The sequence below is a fragment of the Biomphalaria glabrata genome, chromosome 16 (genome assembly GCF_947242115.1).
Source record: "Biomphalaria glabrata chromosome 16, xgBioGlab47.1, whole genome shotgun sequence".
Classification (NCBI taxonomy): domain Eukaryota; kingdom Metazoa; phylum Mollusca; class Gastropoda; family Planorbidae; genus Biomphalaria; species Biomphalaria glabrata.
Genome location: NC_074726.1, coordinates 30608891 through 30626531, shown reverse-complemented (window position 1 = coordinate 30626531; position 17641 = coordinate 30608891). Strand labels below are relative to the sequence as shown.

Here is a 17641-nt window from a genome sequence, read left to right as displayed (position 1 = left end):
GTTTTTTATATCCACTGGATGTGCTTGTTTTTATATCCACTGGATGTGCTTGTTTTTATATCCACTGGATGCGCTTGTTTTTACATCCACTGGATGTGCTTGTTTTTACATCCACTGGATGTGCTTGTTTTTATATCCACTGGATGCGCTTGTTTTTATATCCACTGGATGTGCTTGTTTTTATATCCACGGGATGTGTTTGTTTTTATATCCACTGGATGTGCTTGTTTTTTTGACCACTGGATGTGCTTGTTTTTATATCCACCGGATGTGTTTGTTTTTATATCCACTGGATGTGCTTGTTTTTTTGACCACTGGATGTGCTTGTTTTTATATCCACTGGATGTGCTTGTTTTTTTGACCACTGGATGTGCTTGTTTTTATATCCACTGGATGTGCCTGTTTTTATATCCACCGGATGTGTTTGCTTTATATCCACTGGATGTGCTTGTTTTTTTGACCACTGGATGTGCTTGTTTTTATATCCACCGGATGTGCTTGTTTTTATATCCACTGGATGTGCTTGTTTTTTTGACCACTGGATGTGCTTGTTTTTATATCCACCGGATGTGTTTGTTTTTATAACCATTGGATGTGCTTGTTTTTATATTCACAGAATGTGCTTGTTTTTATATCCATTGGATGTGCTTGTTTTTATATCCACTGGATTTGCTTGTTTTTATATCCACTGGATGTGCTTATTTTTATATTCACTGGATTTGCTTGTTTTTATATCCACTGGATTTGCTTGTTTTTATATCCACTGAATTTGCTTCGCTATTATTTAGATGACGAGAAATGTTAATTAAGTGTGTTCAAATATAACTTTATAGGAGTGGAACAGTTGACAAGAGAGTGCTAATAGCGACAGCCTGGTTAAAATTAATAATTAAGATAGTTGTTTCTTATTTAATCAATCTTGGTCTTAGTGTATGCTAGTTACTAGACTTTATTACATTCTTAAGATAGAATGTTCCCTTTCAGACCATGCGATCTATAGGGCAGATGATGTTACGGTCAATCTTAAGATAATTTTACTGGTCCAAACAAATGACAGTCTACAATTGTTCCCCCTCGGCAAAGCTAATGAAAAAATCACTATAGAACAATCTTACCTAAGAGTTAGGTAAGTCTTGATGTTTGTAGACACAATTTAAAATATACATCGTCTACACCTTTACCCTTTTGGTAATCGCAATCGCAAAATGATTTAGTACAAAGACCATTCAAGATGTATATTTTAACTAGATCTTCTAAGCTATTAGGCACAATGAGGATAGGGGTGAAACAGATCGAAAGTCGTTCACTTTTTGTTTTTTGGTTTAACAAACTTTGGTAAATAGATTGAAGAAGCTAACAATTAAACATGTGAAGGGAAGGACATTACATTTCAAAGTCCAAAAATAGAAGTAAACATTTATTTGACCATTAAGTGTGGGCTAAATACTGAGCGAAAAAAGGGAAGGAACATGATCTTCTCAAGGGATGTAACTCTTTAAAAAGCGGTATAAAGAGAACTGGTCAATGGAGCACCCCATGATGCTTGGACATTGTGACAGATAATGTGTACTTCAAATGTTGACAAGCTTGTTGGTCAGCGTGTTGGTTAGTGTGTTGGTCAGCGTGTTGGTCAGCGTGTTGGTCAGTGTGTTTGGTCAGCATATTGGTCAACGTGTTGGTCAGTGTGTAGGTCAGCATGTTGGTCAGAGTGAAGAAAGTCTCTACCTGAGTGTAGTCCTACCCTCAATCTCATTCGCTCGCTAGGCATGTGCCTAATCTTGAACTGTCGTATGGCGTCCAGGAGCTTCAACGACATCCGGGCAATGTGGGCGGCGTGGAGGTTTCCGTTGCGCTGGGGGAGGCCAGACACCACCATGTAGGCGTCGCCGATGGTCTCCACCTAGGATAATCAAGTAATTATAAGTCCAGATGTTTTAGGTCAGTGCTAAATAGTTCTTAGGTGCCTTAACCAATAAGTTCCATTTGAGAGCTTGTGGTCTATAGGGCAGATGATGTAAAGGTCACCCGTTTCTGTGGCCTACGATTAACTAGGGTGTCATGTGGCCAGCACAAGGACCAACCGCTTTTACTTTTCCCCAACTAATGTTAGGTACCCATTAGAGCTGGTTGGACTCAAGAGGCGCCCAAAAATTCCGAAATTAAAAACCCCACTCTTCACCAGGTTTCTAACCCGAGACCCCCGGCGCTTTACCGCTCCGCTACCACGCATCCAATACCTTTGAGGTAAATCCGGACCTGTTCTTTAAAAGTCCTCAATACGACCCCATTTCTAAAACAGCTTAGGAACCTTTGAAGTCTAAATACATGATTAAGGAACATAGGTTAGACATATTGTGAGTTCCTTATAAGATAAGAAAATAAGATTCCTCGATACATCTCTCCAGACTTGCTAATTCCTTAAAACTATTCGAGATATAGGGCCCCCTTGTAATCAACATGACAATTTCTCTTTTTGCTTTTGTGTTCAAAATGATTTAAAATATCATTGGAACCAATTTAAAAAAAAAAGGGGGGAGGGGGAGCTCCAAACAATTTTGGGGGGGGGGGGGAGGACTATAACTTATATTTCCTAACAGGTAAATTCAGCGCTGCCTTTTTCTAATATTCCGGAAAAATGACTTTGTGGCCTCGTAGGGGGTAAACCATAACTTTCAGTTAGTCTGACCTCTGGGGAAAACGACCTTTGACCTTTTCGTTCAATCATTTTCATACAAGTCTCTGACTGCAGATCGAAAGACTTGGATGGTTATAGTTAGATACAGCAAAGAAATGAAAGCTTCAAGTACGACCCCCACAGACCCCTATACCTGGATGAAAAGAAAAGTGTAAAATAAAAAATCCCCCCCCCCCACTCCGACTGTACGTCTTACGGTTGACAACACTGTTTAACAAGCAGGGTCGGACTTAGCCCACTGCGACCTATGCGGCGGCAGTGGGCCCTGCACTTTCATAGACCCCGGGCTACTTCTAAATCTCCTGAAAACTCATGAAAATATCAAGAAAAAAAAAGACAAAATTGTTGTTTTGGTAAGTCATTCAATAAAGAAAACGCCAATTCTACGAGATATAGAAAGTCATTGTCAGCTTTCATTTAATAAAAAATCACTAATAGGGCGAATTTTAACCAAAAGCGGAAGCTCCATTACTTTTTTTTACTATCACTGGGACTCTTTAAAAAAAACAAAAGCGATATTTTTTTAAATTTGATCATGATTTTGTACGTAGTAAAGAATGAATAAAATGCAGAGGAATTAGCAAATCTTAATTTTCACTCATTATTCTTATGCCAACACAGATTGGACCCCACACTATCCGTGCCGACATTTTCTGTATTGTACTATTGAACAGTAACATAGTTAATCATTGTAGAAAATATCCACATTTTCATAAATTTAAAATACTTTTGCAAGAAATGAATAATTTGAATATTAAATTTGTATTTTAAATTTTTCTTTCAGGCAATGGATGAGAAATACAAACCAACAACTTTTTGTATGGATACTTTATAAGCACCAAGCCTGGTCGTGCGGTTTGCGCGCTGAACTGTCGTTCAGATTTATCGATGGTCCAGGGTTCAAATCCTGCCCGCTCCCATCCCCCGTCGTCCTGCGGAGGTTTGGACTAGGAAGTAATTATCTTCAACTCTGAAGGAACATCCGAAACATGTAAAACATTTTACAAACAAAAACATTTTACAATAAAGAATGATTTAAGCTCAATGTACAATAAACAAAATAGTGCTTTCGAATATGTAGGCAGTTATTTCCCTTACTTTATAGACGTCGAATTCCTCAACGATGGCATCAAAGCACGAATATAGGTCGTTAAGTAGGTCAACTACCTGTAAACAAAATACAAGCAGTAGGTCAATCATCTGCTTATAAATACAAGTTATCGAGTGGGTCAATCACCTGCTTATAAATACAAGTTAACGAGTGGGTCAATCACCTGCTTATAAATACAAGTTATCGAGTGGGTCAATCACCTGCTTATAAATACAAGTTATCGAGTGGGTCAATCACCTGCTTATAAATACAAGTTATCGAGTGGGTCAATCACCTGCTTATAAATACAAGTTATCGAGTAGGTCAATCACCTGCTTATAAATACAAGTTATCGAGTGGGTCAATCACCTGCTTATAAATACAAGTTATCGAGTATGTCAATCACCTGCTTATAAATACAAGTTATCGAGTGGGTCAATCACCTGCTTATAAATACAAGTTATTGAACATGTCAATCACCTGCTTATAAATACAAGTTATTGAACATGTCAATCACCTGCTTATAAATACAAGTTATTGAACATGTCAATCACCTGCTTATAAATACAAGTTATTGAACATGTCAATCACCTGCTTATAAATACAAGTTATTGAACATGTCAATCACCTGCTTATAAATACAAGTTATCGAGCATGTCAATCACCTGCTTATAAATACAAGTTATTGAACATGTCAATCACCTGCTTATAAATACAAGTTATCGAGTAGGTCAATCACCTGCTTATAAATACAAGTTATTGAACATGTCAATCACCTGCTTATAAATACAAGTTATTGAACATGTCAATCACCTGCTTATAAATACAAGTTATTGAACATGTCAATCACCTGCTTATAAATAGAAGTTATTGAACATGTCAATCACCTGCTTATAATTACAAGTTATCGAGTAGGTCAATCACCTGCTTATAAATGTAAGCTATTGACTAGGTGAATAAATATAATACTCTAAGATATTCAACCCCTATAGATAAAGTATTAGAACAAGTAAAGATATATATTTTATTGAGGAGGTTTACACCTGTATAGAAATACAAACCATTGATGAAGTCTCACAGGCTAAAAACTCAAAATATCTAGGTGCAATAATAAATGAAAAGTCATCACGCAATCCCCATGTTGATAAAATTATTAAAAAATCAAGCAAAAAATTAGGGTTATCTAAAGAAATTTTTACAAATCAAACAAAAACATAAAATTAAAATGCAATTTAACTTTAGTTAGGCCAATTTTAGAATATGCATCCTCTGTTTGGGACCCCTCAACTCAAGAAAACATAAAGAAACTAGAACAAATATAAAATAGAGCAGTGAGATTTATAACAAACGAATATTCTAATTTGATTTGAGTAACGCCATTAGTAAAATCCCTAAACTTAGAGACACTTCAGGGTGGCTGCCTGGTGTGCGGTTAGCGCGCTGGACTGTCGTTCTGGCTTATCGATGGTCCCGGGTTCAAACCCTGTCCGCTCCCATCCCCCGTCGTCCTGCAGAATGTTTGTACTAGGAAGTAAAACATCTTCAACTCCAAAGGAACATCCAAAACATGTAAAAAAAATATTTACAAAACAACAGAAGAATAAAAAGTAAAGTAGCTATAATACATAAAAACACTAAACCAGAACTTACAAATAGAAAAACAAAACCTAATGAAATACTCAGAAAGACACAAATAGAGGCACATTTCTTATTCCATACGCTAGATCGAATTCGTACAAGTGCTGCTTCTTCCCTAGTGCCATTAGGGAATGGAATGGTTTGCCTGAATCAGCCTGGAAAACCAACGACCTAGCAGAGCTTAAGTCATTGATTAACATGACATTAACATGCATGACTAGATTGACACATGAAATGCGTAGGACGTAAATATCTTCTTTTTTGAAGTAACGTCTGTAATATATAAGATAAGATAAGATCTATCATCTATAAGCAGACATGTCACTGGGAAGGTTGACAAGTTGAAACAAGTGCAATGAAGCGAACACACAATGTCAACACTCTCAGTCACGTGACATCATCCCTCTTTCAATTACCCAACCGTGACGACATCGGGTCACACCGTGGAGTTAATTTTCTTAATAAACAAATGGCGTTTTAATGAGTCAATCTGTTAGGACAACAGTGTCGTGTCATGTTATTAAGCAGTGCTGTCACTGACACATTAGTGAAGGAGATTCGTCTTACCATGGACTAGTTTTAATGACATCTGCTGTTTTTTTTTTTTTTTTAGGAAACCTCAAAATTTGCACTATTCAATTTTAGCCTTATCATCATAGGAATCCTTGGGCCTCTTTTCTTTGCCTCTTTTTTGGGCTTTATAAGCCTCTTTTATGGGCCCTCTTGCCTCTTTTGTGGGATTTTTTTTATATAGATTTTTATTTGTAAGTTCTCATAATTCATAAGTATAAAATCATAAACAACTTAAAAGTGATTCTAAAAATATAATAATAGTAGTAGCTGTTTTAGGTGAGGTTTTCCGTTTCGATATGGCAAAATAAACGCACACAATATATATATATATATATATATAATTGTTACTCTTTTGGGTTTATTTTCGCTTTCATAAAAATGCATAAACGCTTCAACCTTTTCGTTTGAGCTGTTGTTTTAATCAGTCAAACTCAGCAGATCTTTTACATCATCTAAGTGCTTTTTGTTTTGTATCCTGGTCCCGAGAGATTTCTCAGGCACTGCCTGACATTGCCACAGAGCCTTGTATAGTTCTAGGTTTTTGTAAAAGTCGGAAGTATGTGTGGTATCCTGCCTGTGTTGCGTGTAAAGAAGATTTCTGTTCTGTCTCTTCAATAAAATAAGTATGTCCGACCATATGGTGGACATAGTTCTGCATAACTGAAACCACACTTTCTTTAACCCTACATTCATATCGTGTCGCAAATATTTGCACACACGCACACACACACACACAAATACAATATATCTTATGTGTCGTCAAGCCTGTTTTTATAGGCTTAATTTTGATTTTGTTGCAACATGAAATCCTGATTACAGGAAACTAAATTAAAATAACGAAATATTACGACACTCTTAAGAAAATCTTGACCAGAAATCATTTAGTGGTTGATCCTTTTTGGTATCTTTGTTTAAAATTAGTCAGAATCTAGATCAGTTCAAAGTTCATAGTGATGTTATTAAGTTTATTTTGTTACAAATACCCTTTTTTTGTTATTTACTTAGAGATTTATTCACGTGGTGGCCTACTAGTTAATTATCCAGTAGTTCGTGGAACACCTAGTCACGACTCGCGGAACACCTAGTCACGACTCGCGGAACACCTAGTCACGACTCGCGGAACACCTAGTCACGACTCGCGGAACACCTAGTCACGACTCGCGGAACACCTAGTCACGACTCGCGGAACACCTAGTCACGACTCGCGGAACACGTAGTCACGACTCGCGGAACACCTAGTCACGACTCGCGGAACACCTAGTCACGACTCGCGGAACACCTAGTCACGACTCGCGGAACACCTAGTCACGACTCGTGGAACACCTAGTCACGACTCGCGGAAAACCTAGTCAGGACTCGCGGAACACCTAGTCAGGACTCGTGGAACACCTAGTCACGACTCGCGGAACACCTAGTCAGGACTCGCGGAACACCTAGTCAGGACTCGTGGAACACCTAGTCACGACTCGCGGAACACCTAGTCAGGACTCGCGGAACACCTAGTCAGGACTCGTGGAACACCTAGTCACGACTCGCGGAACACCTAGTCAGGACTCGCGGAACACCTAGTCACGACTCGCGGAACACCTAGTCACGACTCGTGGAACACCTAGTCACGACTCGTGGAACACCTAGTCACGACTCGTGGAACACTAGGGCTCCGTGTAACACAGTTTGGGAAACACTGACGAAGGGAAAGACTAAAGACTAAAGACTAAGACTAAGACTAAGACTAAGACTAACACTGCTTTATTGATCCTTTCAGAAATTTGTTGTGATTACAAGGACTCTTTTCTCATATAAAGACAACACAACAGAAAAATACATATAAATACAACAGACAAGATAAAGAGTTCATTCAGCGACTACACACAGGCATCTTGGTGGATTTCATGTTCCCTGATCAATGAGTGGCGGTGATAGAGTCTGACCAAGTGAGGTACGAACGAGTTTTTGTACCGCTCCGTTCTTGTTTTGATTGACAGCAGTCGCCCACTTCGCGACTACCAGAGAGAAAGAGAGAGAGAGAGAGAGAGAGAGAGAGAGAGAGAGAGAGGAAGTAAAAGACAATACTTCAACATTGATTGTTTCGTGAAAATGAGTTCGATACTCTAATCGCTAATTCCAAACAAGGGCAGGTAAAACCACTGACCTACATAATGTTGCACATTGAAACAAAATGTGACAATGACACGGCTACACTGACCTGTATGGGCGAAGACTTGGCAGAGATGGAGGTGAAGCCAACAATGTCACTAAAGTAGATCGTCACGCTCTCATACGACTCTGGCTCCACCCTCATGTGGGCTTTGAGTCGATCCGCCACTGACCTGTTAAGTAAATACGTTAGAATACCTTTATAAAGACTTTTATAGGGAGTTTAATGTACGCTATTACGATTACGCTTGAAAGTTAAGTGATGGTACAATTAGTGTCTGGTAATTAGACTGGATAGCACTTATGGCATGCTACTTTTATTTTATAATACTTCGGTGTCTATAATATAGGTATTTAGCACTATGGTGTCTATAACATAGATATTTAGCACTGCGGTGTCTATAACATAGGTATTTAGCACTGCAGTGTCTATAACATAGGTATTTAGCACTGCGGTGGCTATAACATAGGTATTTAGCACTACGGTGTCTATAACATAGGTATTTAGCACTGCGGTGTCTATAACATAGGTATTTAGCACTGCGGTGGCTATAACATAGGTATTTAGCACTTTGGTGTCTATAACATAGGTATTTAGCACTGCGGTGTCTATAACATAGGTATTTAGCACTGCGGTGGCTATAACATAGGTATTTAGCACTTTGGTGGCTATAACATATGTATTTAGCACTACGGTGTCTATAACATAGGTATTTAGCACTACGGTGTCTATAACATAGGTATTTAGCACTACGGTGTCTATAACATAGGTGTTTAGCACTACGGTGTCTAACATAGGTGTTTAGCACTACGGTGTCTATTATATGTGTTTAGCACTACGGTGTCTAACATAGGTGTTAAGCATTACGGTGTCTTCTATATGTATTTAGCACTTCAGTGTTTAACATATGTGTTTAGCACTACGGTGTCTAGCATACGTTTAACACTACAGTGTCTAACATATGTGTTTAGCAGTGCATGACTAGGATATGTGTTTCGCACTGCAATGTCTAGCATATATGTTTAGCACTGCAATGTCTAACATAGGTGTTTAGCACTGCAATGTCTAACATAGATATTTAGCACTGCAATGTCTAACATATGTGTTTAGTACTGCATGTCTAACATATGTGTTTAGTACTGCATGTCTAGCATAGATATTTAGCACTGCAATGTCTAACATAGGTGTTTAGCACTGCAATGTCTAGCATAGGTGTTTAGCACTAAATGTCTAACATAGGTGTTTAGCACTGCAATGTCTAACATAGGTGTTTAGCACTGCAATGTCTAACATAGATATTTAGCAGTGCAATGTCTAACATAGATATTTAGCACTGCAATGTCTAACATATGTGTTTAGTACTGCATGTCTAACATATGTGTTTAGTACTGCATGTCTAGCATAGATATTTAGCACTGCAATGTCTAACATAGGTGTTTAGCACTACATGTCTAACATAGGTGTTTAGCACTGCAATGTCTAACATAGGTGTTTAGCACTGCAATGTCTAACATAGGTGTTTAGCACTGCATGTCTAACATAGGTGTTTAGCACTGCATGTCTAACATAGGTGTTTAGCACTGCAATGTCTAACATAGGTGTTTAGCACTGCATGTCTAACATAGGTGTTTAGCACTGCAATGTCTAACATAGGTGTTTAGCACTGCAATGTCTAACATAGGTGTTTAGCACTACATGTCTAACATAGGTGTTTAGCACTGCAATGTCTAACATAGGTGTTTAGCACTGCAATGTCTAACATAGGTGTTTAGCACTACATGTCTAACATAGGTGTTTAGCACTGCAATGTCTAACATAGGTGTTTAGCACTGCAATGTCTAACATAGGTGTTTAGCACTACATGTCTAACATAGGTGTTTAGCACTGCAATGTCTAACATAGGTGTTTAGCACTACATGTCTAACATAGGTGTTTAGCACTGCAATGTCTAACATAGGTGTTTAGTACTGCATGTCTAACATAGTTGTTTAGCACTGCAATGTCTAACATAGGTGTTTAGCACTGCAATGTCTAACATAGGTGTTTAGCACTACATGTCTAACATAGGTGTTTAGCACTGCAATGTCTAACATAGGTGTTTAGCACTGCAATGTCTAACATAGGTGTTTAGCACTGCATGTCTAACATAGGTGTTTAGCACTGCAATGTCTAACATAGGTGTTTAGTACTGCATGTCTAACATATGTGTTTAGCACTGCAATGTCTAACATAGGTGTTTAGCTTTGTATGTCTAACATAGGTGTTTAGCACTACATGTCTAACATAGGTGTTTAGCACTGCAATGTCTAACATATGTGTTTAGCACTACGGTGACACATTGCTAGTGGAAAGAGAAAGATGAGAGCAGAGCCGTATTTAAACTTAAAAAGGCCTTAACCTATTAGAGATATATGGCCCTTTACAAGTCCAGATATTAAACGTAAGTGTTAAATATTTCTTTGGGGGGGGGGGGCCTTAGCTATACATTGTGTTGCCTAAAAGTAAATGCGAAAACAGAAAAATTGGGCGGGGGGGTGGGGATAGAGATCATTAACAAATCATAGATGACAACAAGACATTCATTTGTCTTTAGATTAAAGTCTTTTCACTTGAAGATTTGTTGATTGTCAAACTATCATTTTAAAACATGAGTATCAGTGCAGGGGCGTAGCTAGGAAATTGCCATCATTTAGGGGGGGGGGGCTTGACCTAGTTGGGGGTCCCTGCATTTTGCGTAATATATAATATTTAATGTAAAACACACTCATTCGGGGGACCCCTCAACTGGGGGCCCGGGGTATTTTCAAATTATCCCCCTCCTCCCCCCACCCTAGCTACGCCACCGTATCAGTGTTTGTTTGGGTCGAACTTGTTGTGCATAGAAATGAAGGGAAAAAAATGGAGTCCAACATTGTGACATGAAGCTTGATATGACGCACACTTATAGATTATGATGTCCCATCAACAGTTCTGGCCTATTAATAGAACGATATTTCCAAGCTTTTCATTGGTCAGTGGACTTCGTGTCTCAGTCGGATATGCGTGGCCATGTGAACCACTGAACTGATCATTAATATTCGGAATATAATCACAAAAACCTTCACCGATTCCACAATTCCAAATGGAAACACCACGCTAAGATTTTCGACCGTCTTAATCTACTATAGACAGAACCTCCTTCAGCGGCAGACCAGTCCATTCGTCAATGTATTCTTCCTATCGCTTTTTCTGTCTGTCTCTTCTTTTTCCTGGTACTGTTCCCTGAAGGAAATCCTTTGCAAGCTTTAAGGACCCTTCAATATGGCCATAGAGTTCTAGTTTTTAAACACTAGTTAGCAGGTCATCGTGGGGTCCAATGGCTGCAGTAACCCTGTCTCTCTAATCACTTCGTTTGTGATGCGGTCTGTAAATGTGATACATAGGATCTTTCTGTAGCATCTCGATTCCATTGCTAGCTGTCAGTTAACCAAGTAGGCATGTAGCTGTAAGTCAGTTAACCAAGTAGGCATGTAGCTGTAAGTCAGTTAACCAAGTAGGCATGTAGCTGTAAGTCAGTTAACCAAGTAGGCATGTAGCTGTAAGTCAGTTAACCAAGTAGTCATGTAGCTGTAAGTCAGTTAACCAAGTAGTCATGTAGCTGTAAGTCAGTTAACCAAGTAGTCATGTAGCTGTAAGTCAGTTAGCCAAGTAGTCATGTAGCTATAAGTCAGTTAGCCAAGTAGTCATGTAGCAGTAAGCCAGTTAACCAAGTAGCAGTCAGTCAGTTAACAAATATTCTATATACAGTGGCGTAGCAAGGAATTTGCCATCATTTGGGGGCCGGGGGTGACCTCTTTGGTGGCCCCTACATTTTGCATAATATTTAATATTTAATGTAAAAAACCACTCATTTTAGGGATCCTACAAGTAGACGCCCTTGGGGATTTTCAAATTATCCCCCATTCTTTCCCCACTCTAGCTACGCCTCTGTCTGTATATGTAAATTACGTAAACCATATTTAATGTTTGGTTTAACAGTAATAAACGACTATATCCCAATGGTCCGCTTGTAAATGACTCACCCCTTTGCTACATTGACCGGACAGTACTTACTGCGTCATGGGCAGTAAATTGCCGAATCCGTAGATTGGACATTACTGCAAAAATATTCTTTAATTAGATCAGACATTTTAAATTATTTATCTCTAATATGCATAATGGAAATGATAATATATTTCTGTTTGACGTCAATTGCTAAGAAAATAAAGGATTTAAATATCAATATCTTACAGAAGCTTAAAACTAGCTCTCATTAGCTTATTGCATTTAAATGTAATTGTTCTCTCGTGTTCACCAGGCCAGATTATTATTTTTAATTATTTGGCACAATTTCATTGAGAGTTATGGAACTTGTGTGTCTAGCAACGTAAAATGTTTACATCTATTTAAAAAACTAGTCAACGGAGAAATGACGGATCAATATTGTATTCCGTTTCAGCTCTAGAAAATGTGAGTTTAAGAATAAAATGATAAATTATTCTATTAACTTTGTTTAAAAGAATATTAATGCCATGTTAGCGGTGTCAAGATGATATCTGGACTCGGACAAGTGAAAGTTGAGACCTGTTTTAATACAACAATTTACATCTTTAATAAAGAAATATTTTTTTCCATAAATCTGTACACAAACCATATACCTTAACAACCAATATCAAGGACTTCGCTCGTGTACGAACATATGTCTACAACAGAGGACAACAGACAACCTATCTTATCTTACATTATCTAATACAGACGTTTACACGTTACTTAAAAAAGAAGATGATTATGTTAATTAATGACCTAAATTCTGCTAAGTAACTGGTTTTCCTGGCTGGCTCAGGCAACCCATCCCATACTCTAATTCTAATAGCACTAGTGAAGAAAGAGCACTTGTACAAATTTGTCGTGGCATATGGAACGAGAAATGTGCCTTTATCTTTGTGTCTTTCTGAGTATTTTATTTGATTTTGTTTTTTTCTTTGAAGTGTAACTCTAGTCTAATTTGAATATTCGTTTGTTATGGATCACACTGCTATATTTTGTGTCTGTTCTAGTTACGTCATGTTTTCTTGAGTTGAGGGGTCCCAAACAGAGGATGCAATCAGTCATGGGCGTAGCCAGGGGGGGGGTTCTTGGGGTTCAAACCCCCCCCGAAATGAAATCCCCCCCTTGGGGGGGGGGGGAGTCGGAATTTAGTGACTGATTTTTTGATTTGATTTTGTTTATTTTAGGTGAGATTTTAATACTAAACCATCACTTGCCCTAGCACAACCAAAGGGGTTTTGAGTTTAAAACCCCCTACCAGGGGGGTTCGAGTTTAAAAACCCCTACCAGGGGGGTTCGAGTTTAAAACCCCTACCAGAGCTGTTCGAGTTTAAAAACCCCTACTAGGTGTTTTGAGTTTAAAACCCCCTACCAGGGGTTTTGAGTTTTAAACCCCCTACCTGGGGTTTTTGCAGTTAACTCCCCCTCTTCTATAAAACATAACAAAAAAAATGCAAACGAAAATCCCCTAATTCCAAGAGAATGAAGATTTTGATTTTAAAACCCCGTCTAAAATTTACGATAAACCGCCTCTTTAATAAAAAAGCTAATTACGCAATCAAAATGTTATGAGTGTAGCTAAATGGGTTTTGACTCAGTTTTGAGTTTTCAGTGGGGTTTAAAGGTAAAAAATACCTCTTTAATAATAATAAAAAAAGCAAATTATACACTAAAAATGTTATGAGTGTAGTCTATGGGGTTTTGAGTTTAAACTCCCCTCCAGTGGAGTTTGAAGCTAAAAAGTACCTCTTCAATATAAATAAAAGAAAATTACTCACTCTAAAACCTATGAGCGTAGTCAAAGGGGTTTTGAGTTTAAACCCCCCGCCATCTTCAGTGTAAGAAAAAAAGCAAATTACGCACTCAAAATGCTATGAGCGTTGCCGAAAGGGGTTTTGAGTTTAAACCCCTATCCAGAGGGATTTGGTGCTAAAAATACATCTTCAATATAAAAAAAAAGCAAATTACACACTAAAATTATTTGAGCGTAGCCAAGCCAATCGGGGGTTTTGAGTTTCTTCTACAGATGTCTTTTTTTTTAAAGTTTAAAACCCCTCCAGATGGTTTTGAGTCTAAGATCCCCCTACAGAGCATTTTGAGGTGGAAAACCCCCAACAGAAGATTTTGACGATAAAACTTCTTTTCGATATAAAATCTAAAGCAAACTACAGTCCCTTAATTCCAAGAGCGTATTCAAGAGAGGTTACACATTTTTACCAGTGGCAGGGCTCCATTAATAAACTGCAGTGAATAGTCATCTGCCGAAATTGAAAAACACTAAATGTGGCTCAACAAAGATGGCTAAGACAGATTTTAGGAGTCAGTTATAGAGATCGGATCTAAATCCAGGAAATCCTATGCCGAACTGGGAGTCGACCGCTTAGTAAGATTGTGAGAGAACGACGCATGAGGTTTGCGGGACATGTTCTCTGACAAAATGAATTACCCATAAGAATATGAAATGGACTGTAGATACCTCAGAATATGGAATTTTGTTGGCTTTCAATACCAGAAATACTGCTTGGCGGCGGGGCTTTGCCCCGCGCTGGGGAGCTCCTGGCGCTCCCCCAGACCCCCTTGCTAGTAATGGCGGGAGTCCACAATTTTATGGAAACAGCTTGATGGCAAATGCGCCGAACGACGAGGGAGGGTCTAAGTGAGTAAGAATAGCACATTAGGTTTTTGAAATAGAACTTTTTAATAGTTGGAAAATGCACTGTAGATACCTCAGAATATGCATTTTGTTGGTTTTCAATATCAGAAATAGTGCTTGGCGGCGGGGCTTCGCCCCGCGCTGGGGGAGCTCCTAGCGCTCCCCCAGACCCCCTTTGCTAGTAATGTCGGGGAATCTACAATTTTTTCACTAACTCATGGAAGAACCTATTCTAGGGCACAATAAACGTCTTCCGAAAGAATGAAGGGTCAGAATGTAATAAAGATTATGTACACACACACACATAAATACATATATTTTTTCTTTTCGGGAAGGGGGGGGGGTCGGGGGGGGGGGAGAAAAAAATTCACCCCCCCAAAACCCCCCCCGAAAAAAAATCCTGGCTACGCCCATGGGATGCATATTCTATTATCGGCCTAGCCAAGGTTAAGTAGGCTAACATCTTAGTTTTATGGTTCTTATTTGATTTATTAAATTTCTTTTAATAAACCCTAATGCTTTGTTTGATTTTTTGATAGTTTCATCAATATGGGGATTCCAAGACAGTTTTTCATTTATTAAAACACCTAGGTATTTTGTGTTTTTAGTCTGTGTTACTGGTTTGCCATGAATAAGATAAGTGGAATTAATTTGTTTTAGTGTTTTTGTTACTCTTAATAACTGACATTTTTCTAAGTGGAAAGTCATGCTCCAATTTGATTCCCATTTCTGTAATTCATCTAATTCTCTTAGTAAAATACCTGTGTCTTGTGTTGTTTTTAATGTTTTTATGTTTTATACAATTGTCTGAAAATAATCTAACTTTTGTTCCTGAACTAATGCAATTTGGTAAATCATTTATGTAAATTAAAAACAGTAGTGGACCCAAGACTGTTCCTTGAGGTACACCTGAGTTTACTGTTATCGGTGTTGATTTAGAGCCATTTATTATTACAGTTTGTTCTCTCCCTATCAGAAAATCTTTAATCCACTGATTCAATGGACCATTAATGACAAAATATTTTAATTTTTTAAGCAAACTATGGTGGTGAACTTTGTCAAAAACCTTAGAAAAATCTAATAAGATAGCATCTATTTGTTCACTATTATCTAAACCTTTTGAATATCATCAATGAATCCTATTAGTTGTGTTTCACATGATCTATGTTTCCTAAAGCCATGTTGGTATGGTGTGAGGACATTATGTTTGTCTAAGTGGTTTATGGTTTTGCTACATATTATGTGTTCTAGGATTTTACATGTGATGCTGGTAAGTGATACTGGTCTGTAGTTTCCTGGGTCTGATTTTGCTCATTTTTAAATAGGGTGGGGGGGGGGGGGGGTTAACATTAGCTTCTTTCCAGTCCTTGATACTCTGACCTGGTTAAGAGATGCCTGAAAAGTATTTTGAACACTGGGGCTAGCTCATTACTTAGTTCTTTGAGTAATCTAGCTGGAATACCATCAGGTCAAGATGCTTTATTCGGTTTAATGTTTGCTAATAGTTTTTAGATCCCCTTTTCTTGTACTTCTATATCTCCTATGTTGTCTACTTGGTTCAAATTAAGAAATATGTCTTTGTCTCCTGGGGCTGAGAATGCTGATGCAAAGTATTTGTTTAGGAAGTTAGCTTTAGTTTCATTATCATTATGTGTTAAGTTATCTTCTCCTTTTCAGTTAAGTTGTCTCCTCGTTTTCAAGAGCTCCTCCTGTTGTTTCCATTTTCTTAGACTTAATGTATGACCATATGTTTTTGTTGTTATCTTTAGATATTACATTGTTTATGTATTCACTCTGCAGTTGTCTGCTTACTTTTTGGGTTAGGTGTTTAATTTTTATATACTTTTTATAAGCTCTTTCTGCCTTAGTTTCTTTAAATTTCCTATATAGGTTTTCCTTCTGTTTACAAAGCTTCTTTAGTCTATTATTAAACCAACATTTATTTATTTTGTTTGATGTGTATTTAGTTGGTATATGATTTTCTATAATGTTTTAATGAAATTTCAGAGGTCATCAACTGGTTGGTTAATGCCTTTTTCTGATTAGAATGTTTGTTGAAAGTTCAATGCAGCTTCGTGTAGTTGTGTTAGGTTACATTTATTCCAGGATAAGATGTTTCTTTTGGGTTTTATATTGGCTAATGCTTTTATCTGACTGTGTATTTTTATGATCTCATGGTCGGATAGACCAGGGTTTATGTCATAATCTACTACTAATCCAGGTCTGTTGGTTAAGAGGAGATCTAATGTGTTGTTTAATCTAATTATTTTTTTTAATGATTTGATCTAAACTTATGTTGTGTAAAGTTTCAAGGAAGAGCTAAATTATGTCCTTAAGGTTTTGGTGTTTATCTATGGTTAGTGTTTTCCAATATATATCAGGTAGGTTGAAATCACCCATAATCCAAAAAAACTGCATTTTTATTTTTTTCTTTAAGTGTAGTTAACTGATTGCATAGTTCTTGCATGTACTCTATACTAGGATTTGGTGGTCTGTAAATACTGCCTATTATTAGAGATGTTGAGGTGGTTTTTATTTTACAAAATGTTGATTCTATATTTTTTGAGTTAGGTAAGGTGATTTCTTGTGCTATAAGAGTGTTTTTTATTGCTAGAGAGCTCCTCCATGATTATCTGTCCTATCTTTTCTAAAGATTTCATAATCGCTATTGAACATTTCTGCATTATAAATTTCAGGATGTAGCCAAGTTTCTGTCACTGCAATTATGTCAGGTTTCTCACATTCTAATAAGTTTTCTAAGTCTGCTGA

General features: G+C 37.7%; 1 protein-coding gene across 1 annotated transcript in view; it reads right to left on the bottom strand.

Annotated features, from left to right (window-relative positions):
* The window catches only part of LOC106078276 (atrial natriuretic peptide receptor 1-like), a 31086-nt gene that overhangs the window by 11061 nt on the left and 2384 nt on the right, over window positions 1-17641 (bottom strand). The window contains exons 2-4 of the mRNA XM_013239122.2: window positions 8203-8326; window positions 3794-3862; window positions 1726-1900 (exon numbers count right to left, since the gene is read on the bottom strand). Of these exons, the coding sequence (XP_013094576.2) occupies window positions 1726-1900; window positions 3794-3862; window positions 8203-8326 (368 nt within the window). The remainder of the gene's footprint in view (window positions 1-1725; window positions 1901-3793; window positions 3863-8202; window positions 8327-17641) is intronic.